Source organism: Podarcis pityusensis (genome assembly GCF_964106645.2).
Source record: "Podarcis pityusensis genome assembly, chromosome: 17".
NCBI lineage: Eukaryota > Metazoa > Chordata > Lepidosauria > Squamata > Lacertidae > Podarcis > Podarcis pityusensis.
The window spans coordinates 41,602,453-41,622,880 of NC_138042.1; the positions used below are offsets into that span (position 1 = coordinate 41,602,453).

Genomic DNA, 20,428 nt, shown 5'->3' on the forward strand with positions numbered 1-20,428 from the left:
ACAGACCAGAAGGCAGGTACTTTCACCATACTACACTCCGGAACGGAATGGGATGTCTTCCCCTCCTCTAATTCCTTTCTTTGCCCACTTCTAGACACTTCCAACCACAGTGTTTGACGAGGTTTCCAGACTCACCTGCAGATTGTCAAACATCTCCTGGCTGTAGTTCAATCTCTGGACTTCTGTGGGAGAACTAAGATATAACGCTTGTCCTTCGTTGGTAAAACGAAAGGTCCGGGCAATCCTCATGTCTGTTACGGGCAAATAATGAACATCTAGCAATGGGCGGAGGCTGGGTAAACTGGAAAGAAACAAGCACACATTATACATTGGAATAGAAAATACAGTATTCCCCACAGTCCAGATTCCCAACTTTGCCATCAAAGCAGCTGCAATCCTATGCGTATTTATTTGGGAGTATGTCCCACTGGACACAGTGCCACTTGCTCCTCTATAGGATTAGGTTGTAAATCAACCAATGGTCAGGTTCATTCAGGTGCTACAGTATTCCCAGGTAAAATTTCATCTTATGATAAACATTTCCAAACCTCGCAGGTAGCAAAGCTGCTAGCTGTGTGAATCATTTAACTGCCTCCAAAATATTATTAATATTCTGCTGGGAGCCGCCCAGAGTGGCTGGGGAAACCTAGCCAGATGGGCGGAGTATGAATAATAAATTGTTATTGTTATTATTACTTCTGCCCCTACCCTGAGATTAGAGGATGGGAATGTGAGGTACAGGTGCATATCAGCAACACGATGACACTTCCCCCCAAACCGCTAGATTATCTTTCTCAGAAGTTCTACTAAGATATTAAAAGGCATGTTTTAAATAGCATGGTAGGCAAGACAGGACCTGGACAAAGGCTAAGGGTTAGAACAGCAGTGACTTCCAGCACTGCTCCTCTAGGAATGAGTGGAACTACTGCAAAAAAAATCCTTATTTAGAAACGTCTACCCAGAAGCTTACAATCTGTTTTAATATTTTAAACTCTATGTTTTAAAGTATGGTTGTAATTTTTTCTATTATCTTTTTGTAAACTGCTTTGATGTTTTTGTAGAATCAATGGAGTGTATAAATATAAACAAACAAACAAATCAGTGTTCCCTTAATTGGCAACTCAGACAGGCCACAATGTTGAGCATGCGAATGGTAGCTGTCCAAGCGACTGAGACAAAGAAGCTGAGAAGCATCCATTACAGCATGACTAGATATTGCCCTTGCAATGAGCCTTTTTGATTCTACTCTAAAAAGGCATCATCCGAGTTGGAGCAGATGCCAGTGATTTTATCACCAAAGTGTTTAGTAAACTGGGTGTTAGTAGACTACCAAGTGTATCACCAACTCAAAATTGTAGGCCAGAATTGTAGTCCTTCAAAAGCATTTGGAAGAGTTCTGCAGGCCAACAAGCTAAAACAATAGCAAAGAAGAAAGACTTTTTCATCACTATCAATGTCACAAAGTAGGCCTGAAAGGGAGCTCTCTCTAATCGCTGTGTTTTTGGACTTGCTTCATATCTTCCATCGCTTGCATTTCAGCCATCTTCCTACTGCCCTCAAATTGGGAAAGAACCAAGAGGAATGGGAGAGAGTGCTTGGATGCAATCCTGTCTAATTGCCCAGACCATTTCCCTATTCCAGGGGTTGGCAACACGCAGATCGACCAGACATGTCAGCAGTAAATTCCCCCCAGAAACATCCTGAGAGGTTGTTAACTTGAATAAATAAATAAACTTTATATATATATATGAAACACACACATATATATGTGTGAAATAGGAGAGCGCAAAATATGGGCTGAAGCTCAACATCAAAAAAACGAAGATCCTGGCCACTGGGCCCATCACCTCCTGGCAAATAGAAGGGGAAGAAATGGAAGCAGTGAGAGATTTTACTTTCTTGGGCTCCATGATCACTGCAGATGGTGACAGCAGCAACGAAATTAAAAGACGCCTGCTTCTTGGGAGAAAGGCGGTGGCAAACCTAGACAGCATCTTAAAAAGCAGAGACATCACCTTGCCATCAAAGGTCCATATAGTTAAAGCCATGGTTTTCCCAGTAGTGATGTATGGAAGTGAGAGCTGGACCATAAAGAAGGCTGATCGCCAAAGAATGGATGCTTTTGAATTCTGGTGCTGGAGGAGACTCTGGAGAGTTCCATGGACTACAAGAAGATCAAACCTCTCCTTTCTTAAGGAAATCAGCCCTGAATGCTCACTGGAAGGACAGATCCTGAAGCTGAGGCTCCAGTACTTTGGCCACCTCATGAGAAGAGAAGACTCCCTGGAAAAGAACCTGATGTTGGGAAAGATGGAGGGCACAAGGAGAAGGGGACGGTGGTGGGACGGTGTTCTCGAAGCGACCAGCATGAGTTTGACCAAACTGCGGGAGGCAGTGTGGAAGACAGGAGTGCCTGGCGTGCTCTGGTCCAGGGGGTCACGAAGAGGAGGACACGACTAAGCAACAACTATATGTGTGCGTGTATCTCCAGAGTGTTATCCATATTCATATATGTGGAATAGGAGAAGGATTAGGATTTTCCTTGGAATCCTGTTTCAGAGGTTCCTTTGATAAGCAAATACACATCACTCCTAACTGTGCTGGCCATTCTCCCCTTCCCTTTGATAGGGAATAGCTCAGATTCACTTAATAATTTTAAATACCTCAGTATCATGATATGCCCATGGGCAGAGAAGCATGCCAAGCAAGCACTGTTACACATGGTCACCACATCCGCTCGCAAGAGAAAGGAGGTGTCTGTGATATTGTGAACATAGAGGCAGATCTGGGAAGGCAGTGAAAAAACTTTGGCTTGTTTCTCTGAACAGACAACGGCAAACTGGTGGTCTCCCATGTCCTGGGATGAACACGGAGAATGCATGACGAGTTTTCTTTTTCTTGTTCTTTCGCTTTCGTCGGTGCTGTTGGGATCTCTCCATGTTTCATAGGGTGGGTGTATTAGGGTCCCTGTGCAGCTCAAGCAACCAAACGTTAACACTGCTCCCTTCAGTGACAGAACGGTCCCTAGGAAACATAATTCAAATTGATTGATTAACTTCCCCAAATTAGCTATAAAGCTGCCAACACACATTAACCAACTTTATACAGTCATTTGTTGAGTATATGTGCATCTTCCTCTTCTGCTGCCTCGTGACATTGACAAATGATTAGACTTTAGAACAGCCATGCTAGTTTATAAATCTCTAAAACCTGAGGGAGTCAACTCTGGGAAGTCGCGTGCCAACTTGCTGGCAGCACTCAAGAGTTTATGCTGGTCAGAAAATCTCCTATCACCTCTTTGAATTATCTGAATAGTTCCCACCCATGCCATTAACTTCTCATGTGCAACTGGAGCGGAAGGGAGGAGCACAGTCTTGGTGTCATGTTTCCTGGAATGAGCAAAATAGGAATTTAACTCCCGCTACCTCCAAATATGACAAAGCGAGAGTCTTTTTTCCTTCAAAAAATTGGAAACTATTCTTAATGTTGTAAGAAAAAGCCAGGGCTTTTTTTTCAGTTGGAACTTACTGGAACTCAGTTCTGGCACCTCTCAGGTGAGCACCATTGCAATTGTAAGGGACCAGGGAGGTGTTCATGAAGAATTCTGGCACCTATTTTTCTAGAAAAAATAGCACTGTAGCCAAAAATAGCCAATCAGCAAACTCGCAGCTAGTAACAGTCAGAAGATGGAGCTGGTTACTGCAGTTGCTACTTCCAGAGGAAATAATAGTTTTATTTGTTTTTAAACCTTTTTTATTCAATTTTACATTTGAATTCTAACATTAATCATAATCATCAGCATTTAGAATTCCCTGAATCCTTAGACTTCTCTCCACCCCTCCATGATCAAACTTTTTCTACTGCATCATATATTTTCTCTATATTCTTAAGATAATCCATTTTCTCCTTAGTTTTTAATCACTGCAAGCGTTACTCAAATCCTGCCAAAGTTTTTAGTTGTTTACAAAGTAAATTGTATTTCTCCCCCCCCCCCCATTCCTTATTAAAGTTTCTTATCTTCCTGGTTCTTGATTTTCCCAGTCATTTTTGCCATTTTGCCCATCATCTTCATCAACCATTCATCTCTGGTTGGGCAAAGGAAGTAATAGTTAATCTGTTGCTGTTGGCATCCATCTGTCTCGAGAGACAATAGAGTGTGCCTCCAGGGGTGAAGTCAAACCGCTGCATTTGTAAGCACCAAAGTGACCTTTCTGGGGCACAAGGCTGGGCAGTGTATATGGAGGTCCTGTGCTGCCCAGATGACAAGACCCCCCACTTGACCTCACTGATGTGTTCCAAAGGAAAGCACAGCAATAAATTCGGCACCAGCTTGGCTGCAGGAGTTGACGGAAGGAGGCGTACAAGACACCATCCAACTGTCTTAGGAACTCCCCTCCAGATTTGTGCAGGGTTAGCCTTGGCGCTGTGGGTTAAACCACAGAGCCTAGGACTTGCCGATCAGAAGGTTGGTGGTTCGAATCCCCGCGATGGGGTGAGCTCCCGTTGCTCGGTCCCTGCTCCTGCCCACCTAGCAGTTCGAAAGCACGTCAAAGTGCAAGTAGATCAATAGGTACCGCTTGGCGTTTCCGTGCGCTGCTCTGGTTTGCCAGAAGCGGCTTAGTCCTGCTGGAGCTGTACACCAGCTCCCTTGGCCAATAAAGCGAGATGAGCGCCGCAACCCCAGAGTCGGCCACGACTGGACCTCATGGTCAGGGATCTCCTTTACCTCCTTTACCTAGCCTTTTCTTCTCCTGAAGATATCCCGCAAGGCAGAAGAAGTTTAAAGTCTAGTTTATAATAAACAAAAATAATCTAAAGTAACATTTGCTTTATAAGAGAGCTTGCTCCTCACTGATTTGCATGGGCTGTACCACTTCGGGCTGCAAGGTGGGGTGTAACAATAATCCTTCTCTCCACAAAACAACTCCTTGAACACAGAAAACTACCATGTCAGGAAGTAAGGATCTGGTACAGCTGAGATGTAGGGTTAGCACTTCAGTGAGAACTAAGCCTAAATTGTAAGATTTCTGACCACATTGCCCCTCCACAGCACCAAAGGGAGACACATCCTGAGTTTAACAAGTTATTGTGCTTAGTGGCCTATTTTTACATATTTTCAAGAAAGCCAGGAAATCAAGATTTCTTACCGCTTGGAGAAACGACTACAGGCTCCGTCTGCCTCAGTTCATCCGCAGTGGGCAGGTTAAGGGATATCGTCAAGACCATACCCAGGCCTGTACCAACCCAAAGGCAAGGAGACACTGAGGTGTCATTTTTCCGTGAAAAGGACTCTGTGAAATACAATGCTGTAATTGCTTCTTTAGATTCTTTGTCTATACTGGAGACGCTGGAGCTTCGAGAATGGCTGATGGAGTTCTCTCTGGTTTCTGTCGAAAGAGAGCAACACAAATGAACACACCTTCTACCGAGAAGAGGCCACGGGGTCCATCTGGTCCATTACTGCCTTCACCGTTTAGCAGCAGCTCTCCAAGGTATCAAACCTGCTACCTGAGACTGTATTTGGAGATGCATTTGAAGGAGGCAACACGGGAACGGGGTCTTTTCTGCAGTGGCCCCATTTGTGGAATGCTCTCCCCGAGGAGGCTCACCTGGCACCTTCGTTATACATCTTTAGGCACCAGGTGAAAATGTTCCTCTTCAGCCAGGCTTTTGGCTGATTAACAGTTGGTGTCTTTTTAAATGCATCAGGGGGATTCGTTTTGTTCTTGTTTTATGTATTTTGTGGTTTTATTTTGCATTTTTACGCTGTGGACTACCCTGAGATCTTCAGATGAAGGGTAGATAGATAGATAGATAGATAGACAGATAAATAGATAGATAGATATGTTCTAAGCCTACGCATCTAAGCTACAGGTGGTCTTTACAGAGCATATAAAACAGCAGTGTTCCAGAAAAGACATCCAAGCCTGTTTGTCTTCATAATCTCACAAACCGATTACTTGCAATAATCCCAAAAGAGAGACTGCTTATTAGAAACTCTAGAAGGCTAAGCTTGTGTGCCAAATTCTTTAAACATCTAAGAATAATAACCCCTTAAAAACCACATTAAAATACAAAAACGACTCATAGTTGCCAAGGGTCCTTCAATGCATTCACCAACCCCAGTTTGTGCTTTCAAAGCCCTCTCAGAGTTTTTCTTTTTTACTTGTCACATTATGGAGCCTCCACGTTAATTGGCCACCTTTGTAGGATGTCACACATGCACATACCTCCGAAGAATTGCCCATTTAATAATTATCGACAGGCAGCAGTATAAATGCTACTACCACAAAAAGTGAAGTGAAATACCACATAGATCAATTTTAAATTTTAAAAAGGTGAAAACAGCAGCTCCCAAATGCATGTCTACTGACCTTCCGTTGTGACTGGCAAAGAAATCTCCATGCAAGCAGCAGATTGCACTTTCCTGAATGGAGGCTTTCCAGAACCGCGGCGGTTTATTTTTGAAACATCCGCACTAGACATCCTTTTTCCAGAGCTGCAGCTTTGGGAAGTTGGACTTGTACAGTGTCCGTTTATGTGATCTGTAGTGACATTAAAAATAAAATTAAAAAGTCACTACAGATTTTTTAATTATTATATTGTTGTTGTTGTTTAGTCGCTTAGTCGTGTCTGACTCTTCGTGACCCCATGGACCAGAGCACGCCAGGCACCCCTGTCCTCCACCGCCTCCCGCAGCTTGGTCAAAAATTGTTATATTAGTTGCTGTTAATCCTCTATGCTGTGAGTCACTTTGGGCACAAGTTTGGGATTAAATAAAACAAATAAATATAAGTGAACATAAAATAATCTGAAAAATAAAATAAACATGATTGAGCAAGTTATTTCATACCTTTCCAAAGCACCTTATACAGTGGTACCTCGGGTTACATACGCTTCAGGTTACAGACTCTGCTAACCCAGAAATATTACCTCGGGTTAATAACTTTGCTTCAGGATGAGAACAGAAATCGTGCTCCGGCAGCGCGGCGGCAGCAGGAGGCCCCATTAGCTAAAGTGGTGCTTCGGGTTAAGAACAGTTTCAGGTTAAGAATGGACCTCCAGAATGAATTAAGTTCTTAACACGAGGTACCACTGTAGTTTGCAGGATTCTGTGTGTGTGTGTATAAAATCATAATGTAGCTATAATAATATTGCTATTCCTATTACAAATATATTTCCCAGCGAACATAATATATAATATTTCAACAGTGGAGATGTGCTTCATCTCACAAGTAAGAAACAGAGTGACCATCACAAACTGCTGACATACCAGAGCACATTTACCTGAAGTTGTGGGAGACTTGCATCTCTCCAGCTCCAATGACACTGGACCATCTGATAGCTCAGTAAGACCTGGGGGGAAATGCAATTAAAATATGATATAATCAATTATCTAGGGACAGTAGGGGTGGGAAAGTTTTTTTGCCCACAAATACCTTGTTCAACAAGGAACATTTTTAGTGGGGTGGCATGGGGTTAAAAAAAAATCGGAATTGTTCACATATCCCCCCCCCCAATGCATACAAATATAACAGAGACCTGGCCACATACTTTACACACTCCAATATGAAATAAAAAAATCAAGCCATATGGAGCCAATATTAAACTCTACATAATCATGTATGCATCCAAGAGGCATAACTGGTTGATGTGTCCATTTGATTTCCATATTTGGTGGGAAATAGATGCTCCCTACATCCCTAAACTGCCATTACAAGAGCTTTTTCATCCCAAGGATTCCTTGCCAGATCCTGAAATCCCAATATACTCAGTTATGCCACTTGATGAAGCTGTGAAACATTAACACACTTGGATGGGGGGGGGGGAGTTCATCAACTGGCGCATGCCTTACACAGTTCACTGACCACTGCAAACGAAAGGAAAGACCACATAAAATATCACACTGGCACTGCTTATCCTATTCTATGAACCAGTAATTTCAGTCCTCCTGCTGTTACACAGTTTAGAGCTGGTGAAGACATAAAACGCACATCCTTATCCTGGACAGATTAAACCTGTGCTTACTGACAGTCAGCTTACTAATACTACACTGAAACAAATAACCGGGCTGCAGCTGGACCAAGTTGCTTTGGCATGGGTTACAAATTAGAGATCATGGAATTGTAGAGTTGGAAGGGACCCGAGGATCTTCTAGTCCACCCCCTGCAGTGCAGGAATATGCAGCTGCCCCATACAGGGATCAAACCTTTGACCAATGTTCGAAACTCCCATTGTTCCAGGCGCATTTTGCAACAGGGAATTTCATTAATGCAAGCAGTTTCCAGGCTCTGGGTGCAGTCCTGCGCCTAAGATTTCAGATTAAAACTGCAGAGTGGAAGGAAAGGAGGACCTTTTCCTGCCTCCCTACTTCCAGCTACTCTCTGAAGACCGGAGAAGAGACCCTCTTAAGAATATTAGGGGGGTGGGCAGGGGAAGCACTAGACCTTGTGAAAAATGAACATAATATTTTAGCTGCAGCTCATTCGTTTTCAGCTTTGTATTCTTGTTATAAAAAAGCACACCTAGACATTCCGTTGTTGTGCCCATAACCTCGGTCTAAGGTGCCATTTAGCTCCTAGCTTTCATATCTCAGTTTCTAACACTTCCTGTGACACCTTGGTGTTATTAGCACCATACTCTATCCAACTGAGCTATCCAAAATTGAAATGGCTTTCTAGATGTTTGAGATGTGGATGAAAGTGGATGGAGTTAAACTCTCATGAAAGCAAAGCTCTCAGTTTCTGAAAATGCAGCCTCAATTCTCACAGCACATCATTCATGTCAAATCCGACATTCCCGTGAATGTCAGCTGGGGCACTTTACAGACTTCAACAAGGCATTCTCTACATGTCACCCATCACTTCCCCTGATCTCATGAGAAAAATGCCACAGTAAGTCCAAAAGCATCACCTAGAGGTGATGGTGATCCATGCTTCCAAACACCTTTCACTCCACTCAGCAGCATGGACTTCATGACTCTGAAAGTCACAATCTAGCAAAACGTTTCCAGCGAGCAAGGCAAACTGATTGCTCAGACAACAAAACTGCATTTTTCTGCTACAGCCCCCTAGAGAGGTTAGCTGTCTGGGAACCTGAGGACTGGTTGCATAATGACAGAGTTTGAAGGGATACATGGACTGCACCTCTCTTGACGAGAATCCGTAATGCCATGAACCATTGCCATCTGCAAATAGTTGAAATAGAACTTCAGACACCTTGTAATTCTGTGAACTAAATCGTAAAGCCTGCATTCCACCTTCCCTGGTATGTGGGAACTGGTGTATTAAAAGGAATCTGCACGTACTTGGGGGAAAATCTTCAATTTCCTATTCTTCAATTCCCATTTCCTCTTGGTATAATGAAAGCAGAGGAATTCTGCAGCTGTGCCTAATACAAATTAAGCTCTGTTTCAATCCCCTCAGACATTTAAGTCTTTATTGCTAATTTTAGCTGTTTGAAAACTAGACGTGGTTACTGACTCTGCACAGCCTCTCTCTTTTAACCATGCTTGTTAGGAACTTTCAAAATCTCCTAACTGTTGAAAGCAAAGGCTATGGGATTCGTGCATTGCTAAATGTTATTTATTTGCACAATGGCTAGATAAATTATTCAGTGAGGAGTCCCATAAATTAAATGACTAAATGATGGGCTCTTTTCTCTAGAAGCTATTACCCTTATTCATCTCCACCATTTGTTACCGATGGGATCCCTGTCATGGGATTAGGCACCAGGCAAAATTAATTAGCTGCAGGTGTACAAAATTAAATATAAGGAGAGCGGGCATGAAGCCAGCCAGCAGTTCACCAGATAGCCATTGGAGAGAAGGGAATAACTTGAGCCACTTTTGGAATATTTGAGTCACGGGCAAAACACAGAGTCCATTAAAGTTAACAAGACCATTAATTCTTGGCAGTGTGCTCCTGTCCTATGGATCCCTGGTAATAACTGCAGAAATACTATTTTTACAGTTACATTTGATACTCTTAAATGAAACCCTCGAGTCTTTTGATATGGGATAGAGAGCTCTGTCCTAAATGAAAGACAAGGGTAGGAGCTATAGGATTTGACTCTTGGACAATAGCCCCATGCGGCCAGCCTGGAGGTTCCCAGTCTATAAGCTAGTTCTCCCCTGATTTTGGCAGCTAAGGAAAACTAGAGATTTCTACAGCCATTTCATGAAGAAGTTATTTTCAATAGTAACTTATTTTCTGCATATAATTTTACGGAAGCTGTTATAAAGGAGGTATCAGCACTATCATCATAATCAGTAGTTAGGTTAAAATCCTAAGCATCCTTACTACCGAGTAAGGTCTACTAAACATGTGCAACAGAATTCTGAGTAAACGTGAACATTATGTCAGAGCAAAACAACTAAGTTAAACTGCTTTTCATGTAGCTGAGTGGTAATTGCAGCTACCTTCTGAAAGGACGCTCCTACAAAAGGAGATTAGTTACTTTTGTTGGATTGAACTTAACTACTAACAATAGTAATTAATTTCACCCATGGGGGGAATATTTAAACAAACAGCTATTACCATACAGAAACACTGTATAAATTTCAACAGAAACACCAAAATAGTCATTTCAAAGAATGCAAGCATGCCTGCAATTAGTAGCAGACACTGCGACAATTCCTTCTATTATTCCTTCAGCTGGATGTTAGGATCTTCCTCAGTGTGTAGCAATTCTTTTTTTTATATATCCCAGTCTGGATACCTGATACTATTCTTTTTAAAAAAATTGATTTGATTCATGTTTTTGATGAATTCCATATCAACAAAACATAAACTAAAACAGTGCTAACAAAAAAGGATCTCTAAAGTAAATAAGAAGTGGCCTTGTTAGGATATCAAAGAATACACACATCGTACATTCAAAAATTATTCCTTAAGCAACTTCCCATCCCCTTCTTCCAAAGTTTTCTCTTATCTCCTCTCTTTCTCCTGTTGTCTTGGTGTGTAGCAATTCTAAGGGAACTAAACTGTGCTCAGAATATTTAACAGTTCAGCCTGGCTCACCAAGAGAGCAACTACTCTGCTTTTTACATGCTTGCTTCGACCAAGTAATCCAAGGTACAACAGTACAAACCTTGGTGAACAGCAGTAAGCAACAAGCTACCTTTCAACTATTAAGCAAGGCTTGCAACACTAAGCTCATCTCAGAAAGCGCTGTTCAAGTCACTAAGACAAAGTTAGGTGCCTCTCATATCTTTCAGTAAGGATGTATGGCTCCACGTAAGAAATGCAGAGAAAATAATTTCAGAAGCAAAAGCTAAATTTCCCTAAATATCCCTAGTCCAGTATTTCTGCAGATTAATACTTTCAGTAGGAGAAACGACTTTTGAATGTATATATTGAAAGTTTCAAGAATTTCTGGCAAGCCCTGAGAGATTTGATCTCGTGCAGAAGGCTACAACTGAGTATTGACATTAAAACTAATCCATTCTGACGAGTCAAGAGACGAACTAGACAAGACACCAGTAACAAGACAGCAGGGGCTCACCTGACCTCCAGCCATCCATTGCTGCTGCTGCCTACCAGGATGAAGAAGGGGAGGTACAAGATGGCAGCAAGGCTGGTGTGGTGAAAGAGTGCTCTTAAGTGAATGCCAAGGTGTGGGTTTTTTAATAGACTCCCCAATTTTCACTGGGACTGCAGTGCACAGTGAAGGAACATTCAACAATTTCCTGCCATGCTGCAGTCCTTCCCCATCCTCCAAAAAGCCCCCAGTTAGCCAGAAAAATGTGACAACTTTGTCCTGATGAGAGAGGATGTGATATTGACACAATGGCTTGCAAACCAGTGCTGTACAGGCGCAGCTTCTCTTGGTATTGATTTGAAGAAGAAGGTGGTACATGTGCCCAAAAGGTGGTACATCTGCTCTCAACTTCCCTTCAAATGCATATCATTTTTTTAAATATATAAAAACAGATTTTAACGCGCAAAGAGCATTATGCTTCTCTTCAGTTGCCAAAAGTACTGAAGACAGATTCGTACTTCATGCAGAAACAAATTTGATTGCTGTGTGTTCTGTACTGTGGTAGCTTACCCCATTTACAGCAAACTAGGGTTTGCCACTAATTTGGAAGAAGGGAAAGAAAAACAGAGCGGGGGGTGGGGGGGCGACAAACATGCACACATATTTAAACATCCATTTAAATTTCTTGCAACCCTCGTTGGGCCAGGGTTTCTGAGACATATGTTCACACACACATGCATATTACAGAAATATTGAAGATGGTTCCACACTTTATGCAGCAACACACAAAGGACACTTGCAAATACCCAGCCTAAAGAGGCAGTCCACGCAGGCTCTCGCAAGTGCCCAGTCTCCACAGCTTTTGTCACCATCCACGAAAACCTCAACAGAAAACCCATTGCTCTTCTAGCAATTTTCTTTGGGTGAAGCACTATGAGGTGGTTGTTGTTTTTTGCAACCAAATGTATAAATTTCATGAAGTAAATAAATGAATGAATGAAAATTAAAACCATTTCTGCTAAATTTCACCACCATTTCAACTAGAATCATCATCAGATCTAGAGATGGTACAGTTACAATTACTACTACAGTGGTACCTTGGTTCTCAAACGCCTTGGTACTCATACAACTTGGAACCCAAACACTACAAACCCAGAAGTAAGTGTTCCGGTTTGAGAACTTTTTTTAGAAACCGAACATGCTCTGTTTTGAGTGTTACGCTTCCGATTTGAGTGTTACATTTTGGGTTTGAGTGTTACGCTGAGGTCTGTCTGTTTTTGCTATTTATTTTGCGTTTTTGTTTTGTTTTTGTGACTGTGTGGAATCCAGTTCAGCTACTGATTGATTGATTGTGTGACTGAAGTACATCCTTTATTGCTTTCATTTTATGGATCAATGGCCTCATTAAATAGTAAAATTCATGTTAATTTGCTGTTTTAGGGGTTGTTTTTAAAAGTCTGGAATGGATTAATCCATTTTGCATTACTTTCTATGGGAAAGCGCGCTTTGGTTTTAGAACAGACTTCCGGAACAGATTAAGTTTGAGAACCAAGGTACCACTGTATAACAAGACATGTTTCATGCGTCATCCAAAAAGGAGGAGATGGCATGCATGTTGGATGGAAACACATCTGAGTCAGTCAAACACCGACACCTGACAAAGCACTTGTCCTATTCTTTGGAGAACTTACTCTGATAGGAAGTACGGATCCGTTTCGTTAAATCAGGATAAAAGTTAGACAGGCCACGCATGCAAAAGTTGTCTTGGGAACATGCCAGAATATCAGCAGCAGCAGCAGGCAGAGGAAAGAGTGGGGAAAAAACAGTCCAAAGTGAAAGGAAATGATAAGAGCATCTACATAAGCCGAGGTGAAGGAACCTTCACACCTGTCTTCACAGGCTCCTCGGAGTCAGAAGACACACCAAATAAATTAATTTAAGAACTAAAAAATGTGGGATGGATACTGGCAAGCCAGTAAAAGAGAGTGCAAAGGCTTAGAGAGTTTTGCTGTTCCAAAATTCATTTCATCCTTTTTCCCCAGTAGCTTAATTGCTCCTCTAAAGTTTCGCCAGGTAAGCTGTAGTAGAAACTGTCCAGTGGAGTTTGTTGACTACGTAGGATGTAAGTGACAAAAATAAACAAACAAACAAAACTACTACATCTGACTTCACCTGGGAGATTTAAGGTTGTTTCTCCTTTGCAACTTGATCAGCCCACCTGTCTGTTATGCCAAGTTTGCATCCTTGTGCCACTGAAAACTGATCCTGAGGACCAAGCATGACGCACAATATCCATAACTGATCACTCAGCTTTCTTGCTAGCTTTGTAAGCAGTCATGGATTTGCACCAGGGTTGTGATACTTGTGTAGGGTTAAACCCTTTGCTCCACACCATTTTCCCAATGGAAATGAGCCCCTGAAGCTGTCACTAGCCTTTGTTGGAGGGTAGGAGGAGGAAGACAGAAAAGAATTGCTGCACCGTGGCTTATTTCAAGTGAGCAATTTCCAGCAAGGAAATGACTTGGGGAGTGGGTATTAAATCTCTCCTTCCTCAGGTTCAGGAGACAAATCCAAATTCTGCTCCACCCCCAGCTGCTTTTAAGGTTCAAATAGGTATCAGGAAGATTTAAACATGGATTGCCATCATCATGTGTGTTTGCTCTAAGCTTATAGCATATTTATGAAGAGAACTAGTATTTGGAGAACAGACTTAAGGTGTTCTCTGAACTTTCTACCAATTGAAAAACCAATCTGCTCCCAATTAGGTCAGTGAGAAAATGCTTACTGACCAATGGAAAAACAGAAAGGATGTGCTTTAGTCATTAGGCAACTCCTAAAGTATGTGGATAGTCCTCTTGGAGCACAAGACAAAGATGGGGGAGCAGTTCAATTCAGTTGCATTTGAAGACGAATCAAACCCACACAATATTCCCAAACAATATGAGAACCAAAACACCGCCATCCTTCACACTTCTCCACAATTTGTAACCCAATTCTCCAACCAAACAAGATTTACAAAACTGAATATATTAGGGGGAAATGTGCATTAGAATGAACATTCTGTTGAACATAACATTTTAAAAATGCCTTACGGGGGGGGGGGGCTTGCAAAAAGTGTGTGCTACAAATGAGTAATTCACCCTAAAATGCTGATGACTTTTCAGAAGGTTTTTTAAAAACAATTAAATAAATAAACGCAAACTGCTGCAGAGATTTGGAAAACTGAAGAGAGAGAGAGAGAGAGAGAGAGAGAGAGAGAGAGAGAGAGAACTGATCCTTCCACCCCTACAAGCAAGTAAAGAGTAGAAGCCCTGGAAAGCTTGGGGGGGCGGAATTGGGGATGTTGACTTATCTCCATACTCTCCACATGTTTGTGCAAAAGAATGCATGGATGTGTTTAGGCTGCATGAATATGTATGCTTATGGGCAGCCTACTTCTGCCTCATCCCATCCACCAAGTGGTATGTGTTTACCTGTGAAGCTGTTGGGTCTCTTGTGTTTGTCCTATTCAGCAGTATAACTATTTAAAAACCTCACTGCTAGACTACAAGCAGTGGAGACTTTCAACTAAATCATAGCTTGAATCCAGCCTTGAAATAAATATTTATTATGCAGTTGTCTAAAACAAATTATTTTTTATTTTTCAAAGCATCCAAAATACAATATTCTCTCCCTGTCAGAAACTATCCTGTAAGCTTTGCTGAAGAGTGGATTTCAAACAAGATAAAACAAAAGTAAACAAATACCTGATTCAAAAGAGTAAGCTCTATACAGAGCTTCAGAAAACTCTATATAGTCATAGAATCATAGAATCATAGAGTTGGAAGAGACCACAAGGGCCATCGAGTCCAACCCCCTGCCAAGCAGGAAACACCATCAGAGCACTCCTGACATATGGTTGTCAAGCCTCTGCTTAAAGACCTCCAAAGAAGGAGACTCCACCACACTCCTTGGCAGCAAATTCCACTGTCGAACAGCTCTTACTGTCAGGAAGTTCTTCCTAATGTTTAGGTGGAATCTTCTTTCTTGTAGTTTGGATCCATTGCTCCGTGTCCGCTTCTCTGGAGCAGCAGAAAACAACCTTTCTCCCTCCTCTATGTGACATCCTTTTATATATTTGAACATGGCTATCATATCACCCCTTAACCTCCTCTTCTCCAGGCTAAACATGCCCAGCTCCCTTAGCCGTTCCTCATAAGGCATCGTTTCCAGGCCTTTGACCATTTTGGTTGCCCTCCTCTGGACACGTTCCAGTTTGTCAGTGTCCTTCTTGAACTGTGGTGCCCAGAACTGGACACAGTACTCCAGGTGAGGTCTGACCAGAGCAGAATACAATGGCACTATTACTTCCCTTGATCTAGATGCTATACTCCTATTGATGCAGCCCAGAATTGCATTGGCTTTTTTAGCTGCCGCGTCACACTGTTGGCTCATGTCAAGTTTGTGGTCAACCAAGACTCCTAGATCCTTTTCACATGTACTGCTCTCAAGCCAGGTGTCCCCCATCTTGTATTTGTGCCTCTCATTTTTTTTGCCCAAGTGCAATACTTTACATTTCTCCCTGTTAAAATTCATCTTGTTTGTTTTGGCCCAGTTCTCTAATCTGTCAAGGTCGTTTTGAAGTGTGATCCTGTCCTCTGGGGTGTTAGCCACCCCTCCCAGTTTGGTGTCATCTGCAAATTTGATCAGGATGCCCTTGAGTCCATCATCCAAGTCGTTGATAAAGATGTTGAATAAGACCGGGCCCAAGACAGAACCCTGTGGCACCCCACTAGTCACTCTTCTCCAGGATGAAGAGGAACCATTGATGAGCACCCTTTGGGTTCGGTCAGTCAGCCAGTTACAAATCCACTGAGTGGTAGCATAGTCAAGACCGCATTTTACCAGCTTCTTTACAAGAATATCATGGGGCACCTTGTCAAATGCCTTCCTGAAATCAAGGTAGGCTACATCCACTGCATTCCCTTCATCTACCAGGCTTGTAATTCTGTCAAAAAACGAGATCAGGTTAGTCTGGCATGACTTATTTTTCAGAAATCCATGCTGACTATTGGTGATCACAGCATTCCTTTCTAGGTGCTCACAGACTGTTTGCTTAATGATCTGCTCCAGAATCTTCCCTGGTATTGATGTCAGACTGACTGGGCGGTAATTATTTGGGTCCTCTCTTTTCCCCTTTTTGAAAATAGGGACAACATTTGCCCTCCTCCAGTCTGCCGGGACTTCGCCTGTTCTCCAGGAATTCTCAAAGATGACTGCCAGTGGTTCTGAGATCACATCTGCCAGTTCTTTTAATACTCTTGGATGCAGTTCATCTGGCCCTGGAGACTTGAATACATCTAAACTAGCCAAGTATTCTTGTACTATCTCCTTTGTTATTCTGGGCTGTGTTTCCTTTGCTGAATCATTTGCTCCAAATTCTTCAGGTCGGGCATTGTTTTCTTTATCGGAGAAGACTGAGGCAAAGAAGGCATTGAGGAGTTCAGCCCTTTCTGTGTCCCCTGTTTGCATTTCACCATCTTCTCCTCTGAGTGACCCCACTGTTTCTTTGTTCTTCCTTTTGCTACGAACATACCCATAAAAGCCTTTTTTGTTGCTTTTAACCTCTCTAGCAAGCCTGAGTTCATTCTGTGCTTTAGCTTTTCTGACTTTGTGTCTACACGTGCTGGCTATTTGTTTGAATTCCTCTTTGGTGGTTTCCCCCCTTTTCCATTTTTTGTACACATCCTTTTTTAATCTTAACTCAGTTAAAAGTTCTTTAGATAGCCACCCTGGCTTCTTTAGGCACCTTCCATGTTTCCGTCTCATTGGTATTGCCTGACGTTGTGCTTTTAGTATCTCCCTCTTAACAAACTCCCAGCCATCATGAACTCCCTTTCCTTTTAGTAGTACTGTCCATGGGATCTCACCCAGCACTTCCCTAAGTTTTATGAAGTCGGCTTTCTTAAAGTCAAGAAATTGAGTCCTAGTATGCTTGGCTGCTCCTTTCCGCTGTATAGTAAACTTCAGAAGAGCATGATCACTCGCGCCTAATGATCCTTCCACTTCTACCCCACTAACCAGGTCATCAACATTGGTTAGGACCAGATCTAAAATGGCTGTTCCTCTTGTTGCTTCTCCCACTTTCTGGACAATGAAGTTGTCTGCAAGGCCAGTGAGGAATCTGTTTGACCTTATGCTCTTGGCTGAGTTTGACATCCAACAAATATCCGGGTAATTGAAGTCCCCCATTACTACTATCTCCCTTCCTTTTGCATGCTTGGCCATCTGTTCCAGGAAGGCATCATCTATCTCCTCCGTTTGGCTTGGGGATCTATAGTAAACTCCCACAATGAGGTCACTGTTATTCTTCTCTCCCTTAATTTTGACCCAAATGCTCTCACTTTGGCTTTGAGGTTCTAAATCTTGGATCTCTTCACAGGTATACACATCCCTGACATATAACGCCACACCTCCTCCTTTCTTGTCTGGTCTGTTTCTCTGAAATAGATTGTATCCCCCCATTATTACATTCCAATCGTGGGACTTATCCCACCAGGTTTCAGTGATGCCTATTATGTCATATTTAGTTTGCTGTACCAAGAGCTCAAGCTCATCTTGTTTATTTCCCATGCTTTGCGCATTAGTGTACAGTCATTGAAGTCCATTAATCATTCCCCTGTGTCTCTTATTTAAGGATTTTTTCCTCCCACCACTAGGTCTGCGTGCTGTTTGCTCCATTTGGTCTATGACATTTGGATGATCATCTTCATCAATTGATAGACTCCTACCTTCAGGAGCACTGTCTCCCTCCCCCACATTAGTCAGTTTAAAGCCCTCCTGATGAGGTTTCTGAGATTTTTGGCAAAAACATTTCTCCCAACCGTTGTGAGGTGCAGCCCATCGCTTGCCAGAAGTCCATCTTCAAGAAACTGCAGTCCGTGATCTAAGAATCCAAACCGTTCCTGTTTACACCATTTGCGAAGCCAGCTGTTCACTTCCGCTATTTTTCCCTCTCTCCCTGGGCCACGTCGTTCAACTGGGAGGACAGATGAGATGACAATTTGTGCATTTAATTGCTTCAACTTCCTGCCCAGAGCCTCGTAGTCTCTTTTGATCTTCTGGAGGCTATTGCTTGCAGTGTCATTGGTTCCCACATGAACCAAGAGGAGGGGGTATTTGTCAGTGGGTTTTATGATTCCTTGCAGTCGTTCAGTTACATCTTGGATCTTAGCCCCGGGGAGACAGAATATAGTGTGATACTATATCTGAAATTTGTGGTCTTCATACTGCTGCACTTAGGTACTGATGATTAGATGTTCAGAGTTTGTTTCATTTGCCTCAATTAATGTTTTAAAAGATAATAAAGGCAGAATGCAAATTAAACACTTCTTAGCTTTCTGAAGGCTTTAACAAGGGGAGGAATCAAAATGCCAACCAAGAGCACAGCGTGGCTGAGCATGAAAGTTGTCTGTTCTGAACTTCTTAATCATAGAATTGTAGAGTTGGAAGGGACCCCGAGGGTGAGCTAGTCCAAACCCTTGCAATGAGGGAGTCTCAACTAAAGCATCTATGACAGACTGCCACCCAACCTCAGCTTAATAAACTTGAATGAAGAAGAGTCCACCAGCTTTTGAGGAAGTCAGTTCCACTGTTGAACACCTCATACCATCAGAAAGTTCTTCCTGATGTTTAGTCAGAATCTCCTTTCTTGTAACTTGAATCCATTGGCTCGGATCCTACCCTCCAGAGAAAACAAGCTTGCTCCATCTTCTACAAGACAGCCCTTTAGGTATTTGAAGATGGCTATCTTCTCTCCTCTCAGCCTGATCATCTTCATGCTAAAAATACCCTCAACTGTTCTTCATAAGTCTTGATTTTCAGACCTTTTATCATCTTGGTCATCCTTCCAGATCACCCAGATCTGGTTCAGAACACGGTGGCCAGATTACTAGCTGGGATTTTATTTAGATCTCATGTAACCCCTGCTTTAAAATCAGCTGCACTGGCTGCCATTTTATTTCTGGGCCCAATTTAAAATGCTCATGTTAAAATTTAAAGCCCTAAATGGCTTAGGCTGCATCCTTCTTTACAGATCCTCTCAGGTGTTAAGATTGGCAGAGAGGGCCTTCTTCACAGCTCCACTGCCCTCAGAAGCTTGGGTGGGGTGTGGCAGCCCAGGAGAAGGTGCTTTTTAAAAAATAGTAATTTTAATGTCATGTTTTAAATTGTTGTAACCCACCACACAACCTAAGAGTGAAGGGTGGGTAAAATATAATAATAATAATAATAATAATAATAATAATAATAATATCATCAGTACATGACAAGCGGTCTGTCCGCTGCTTTTCATGTCGTTATGAACTTTCTCTCAACTAGCACACATGCATTTTTAACCCATTCCAAAAACTGCAAGGCAGCAAGAGAAAATGCTGTCCAAGTTCTTCCTAATTACATTTCATGTCCTACCTGCAGTAAACTGCTTGCTTCTGCGAGGAGAACGAGGCTGGCGTTGATAAGGATCACTTGACCCATAGAGCTCAAGGCTTCCCATGCTCAGCAGCGTGGTCTTCTGCATAAAATCCACAACAGCCAAACCATTGCAGTTTCCAAATGCAACTCTGTGGAAAGAAACATTCTTCAAGGACACTGTGCTTTGGTATTATCTGCTTCAGGCAATGATCCATCCACAGTTAAAGGAAAAAGTTGGGCTATGCATGACTCTTCATTCCATTTACACCCATCCCCAACCAAATGCTTCTCGCGATGTGGAAATACCACTCCAACTCTCATTCAATTGACGCTGAAACATGTCTGTTCACCCTGATCGTGCATTTCATACATACAATATACAGCTTGTCATTCCAGTTTTCCAGCTCAGAGGACTGAGGCCATGGAGCTGCAGAATGGGAGATGGAATTGTCCTCAGAACCACCCTTGGATGTCCTCAATGCACTGGAAGCTGTAG

The 20,428-nt window shown here is 42.4% G+C and overlaps 1 protein-coding gene across 4 annotated transcripts in view; it reads right to left on the reverse strand.

Moving 5' to 3' along the window:
* Window positions 1-20,428, reverse strand: part of STXBP5L (syntaxin binding protein 5L) — an 82,053-nt gene that overhangs the window by 10,782 nt on the left and 50,843 nt on the right. For 3 of the 4 annotated variants that reach the window (XR_013980819.1, XM_080987097.1, XM_080987099.1), the window contains 7 exons: window positions 19,930-20,081; window positions 13,173-13,244; window positions 7,288-7,356; window positions 6,375-6,545; window positions 5,148-5,387; window positions 2,664-3,024; window positions 136-301 (listed from right to left, as the gene is read on the reverse strand). Coding sequence is in view for 3 of the 4 variants with exons in the window: in XM_080987097.1 (XP_080843223.1) it covers window positions 136-301; window positions 2,664-3,024; window positions 5,148-5,387; window positions 6,375-6,545; window positions 7,288-7,356; window positions 13,173-13,244; window positions 19,930-20,081 (1,231 nt within the window). In the remaining variant the exon portion in view is untranslated. The remainder of the gene's footprint in view (window positions 1-135; window positions 302-2,663; window positions 3,025-5,147; window positions 5,388-6,374; window positions 6,546-7,287; window positions 7,357-13,172; window positions 13,245-19,929; window positions 20,082-20,428) is intronic. The other variant, XM_080987098.1, reaches the window with a different exon arrangement.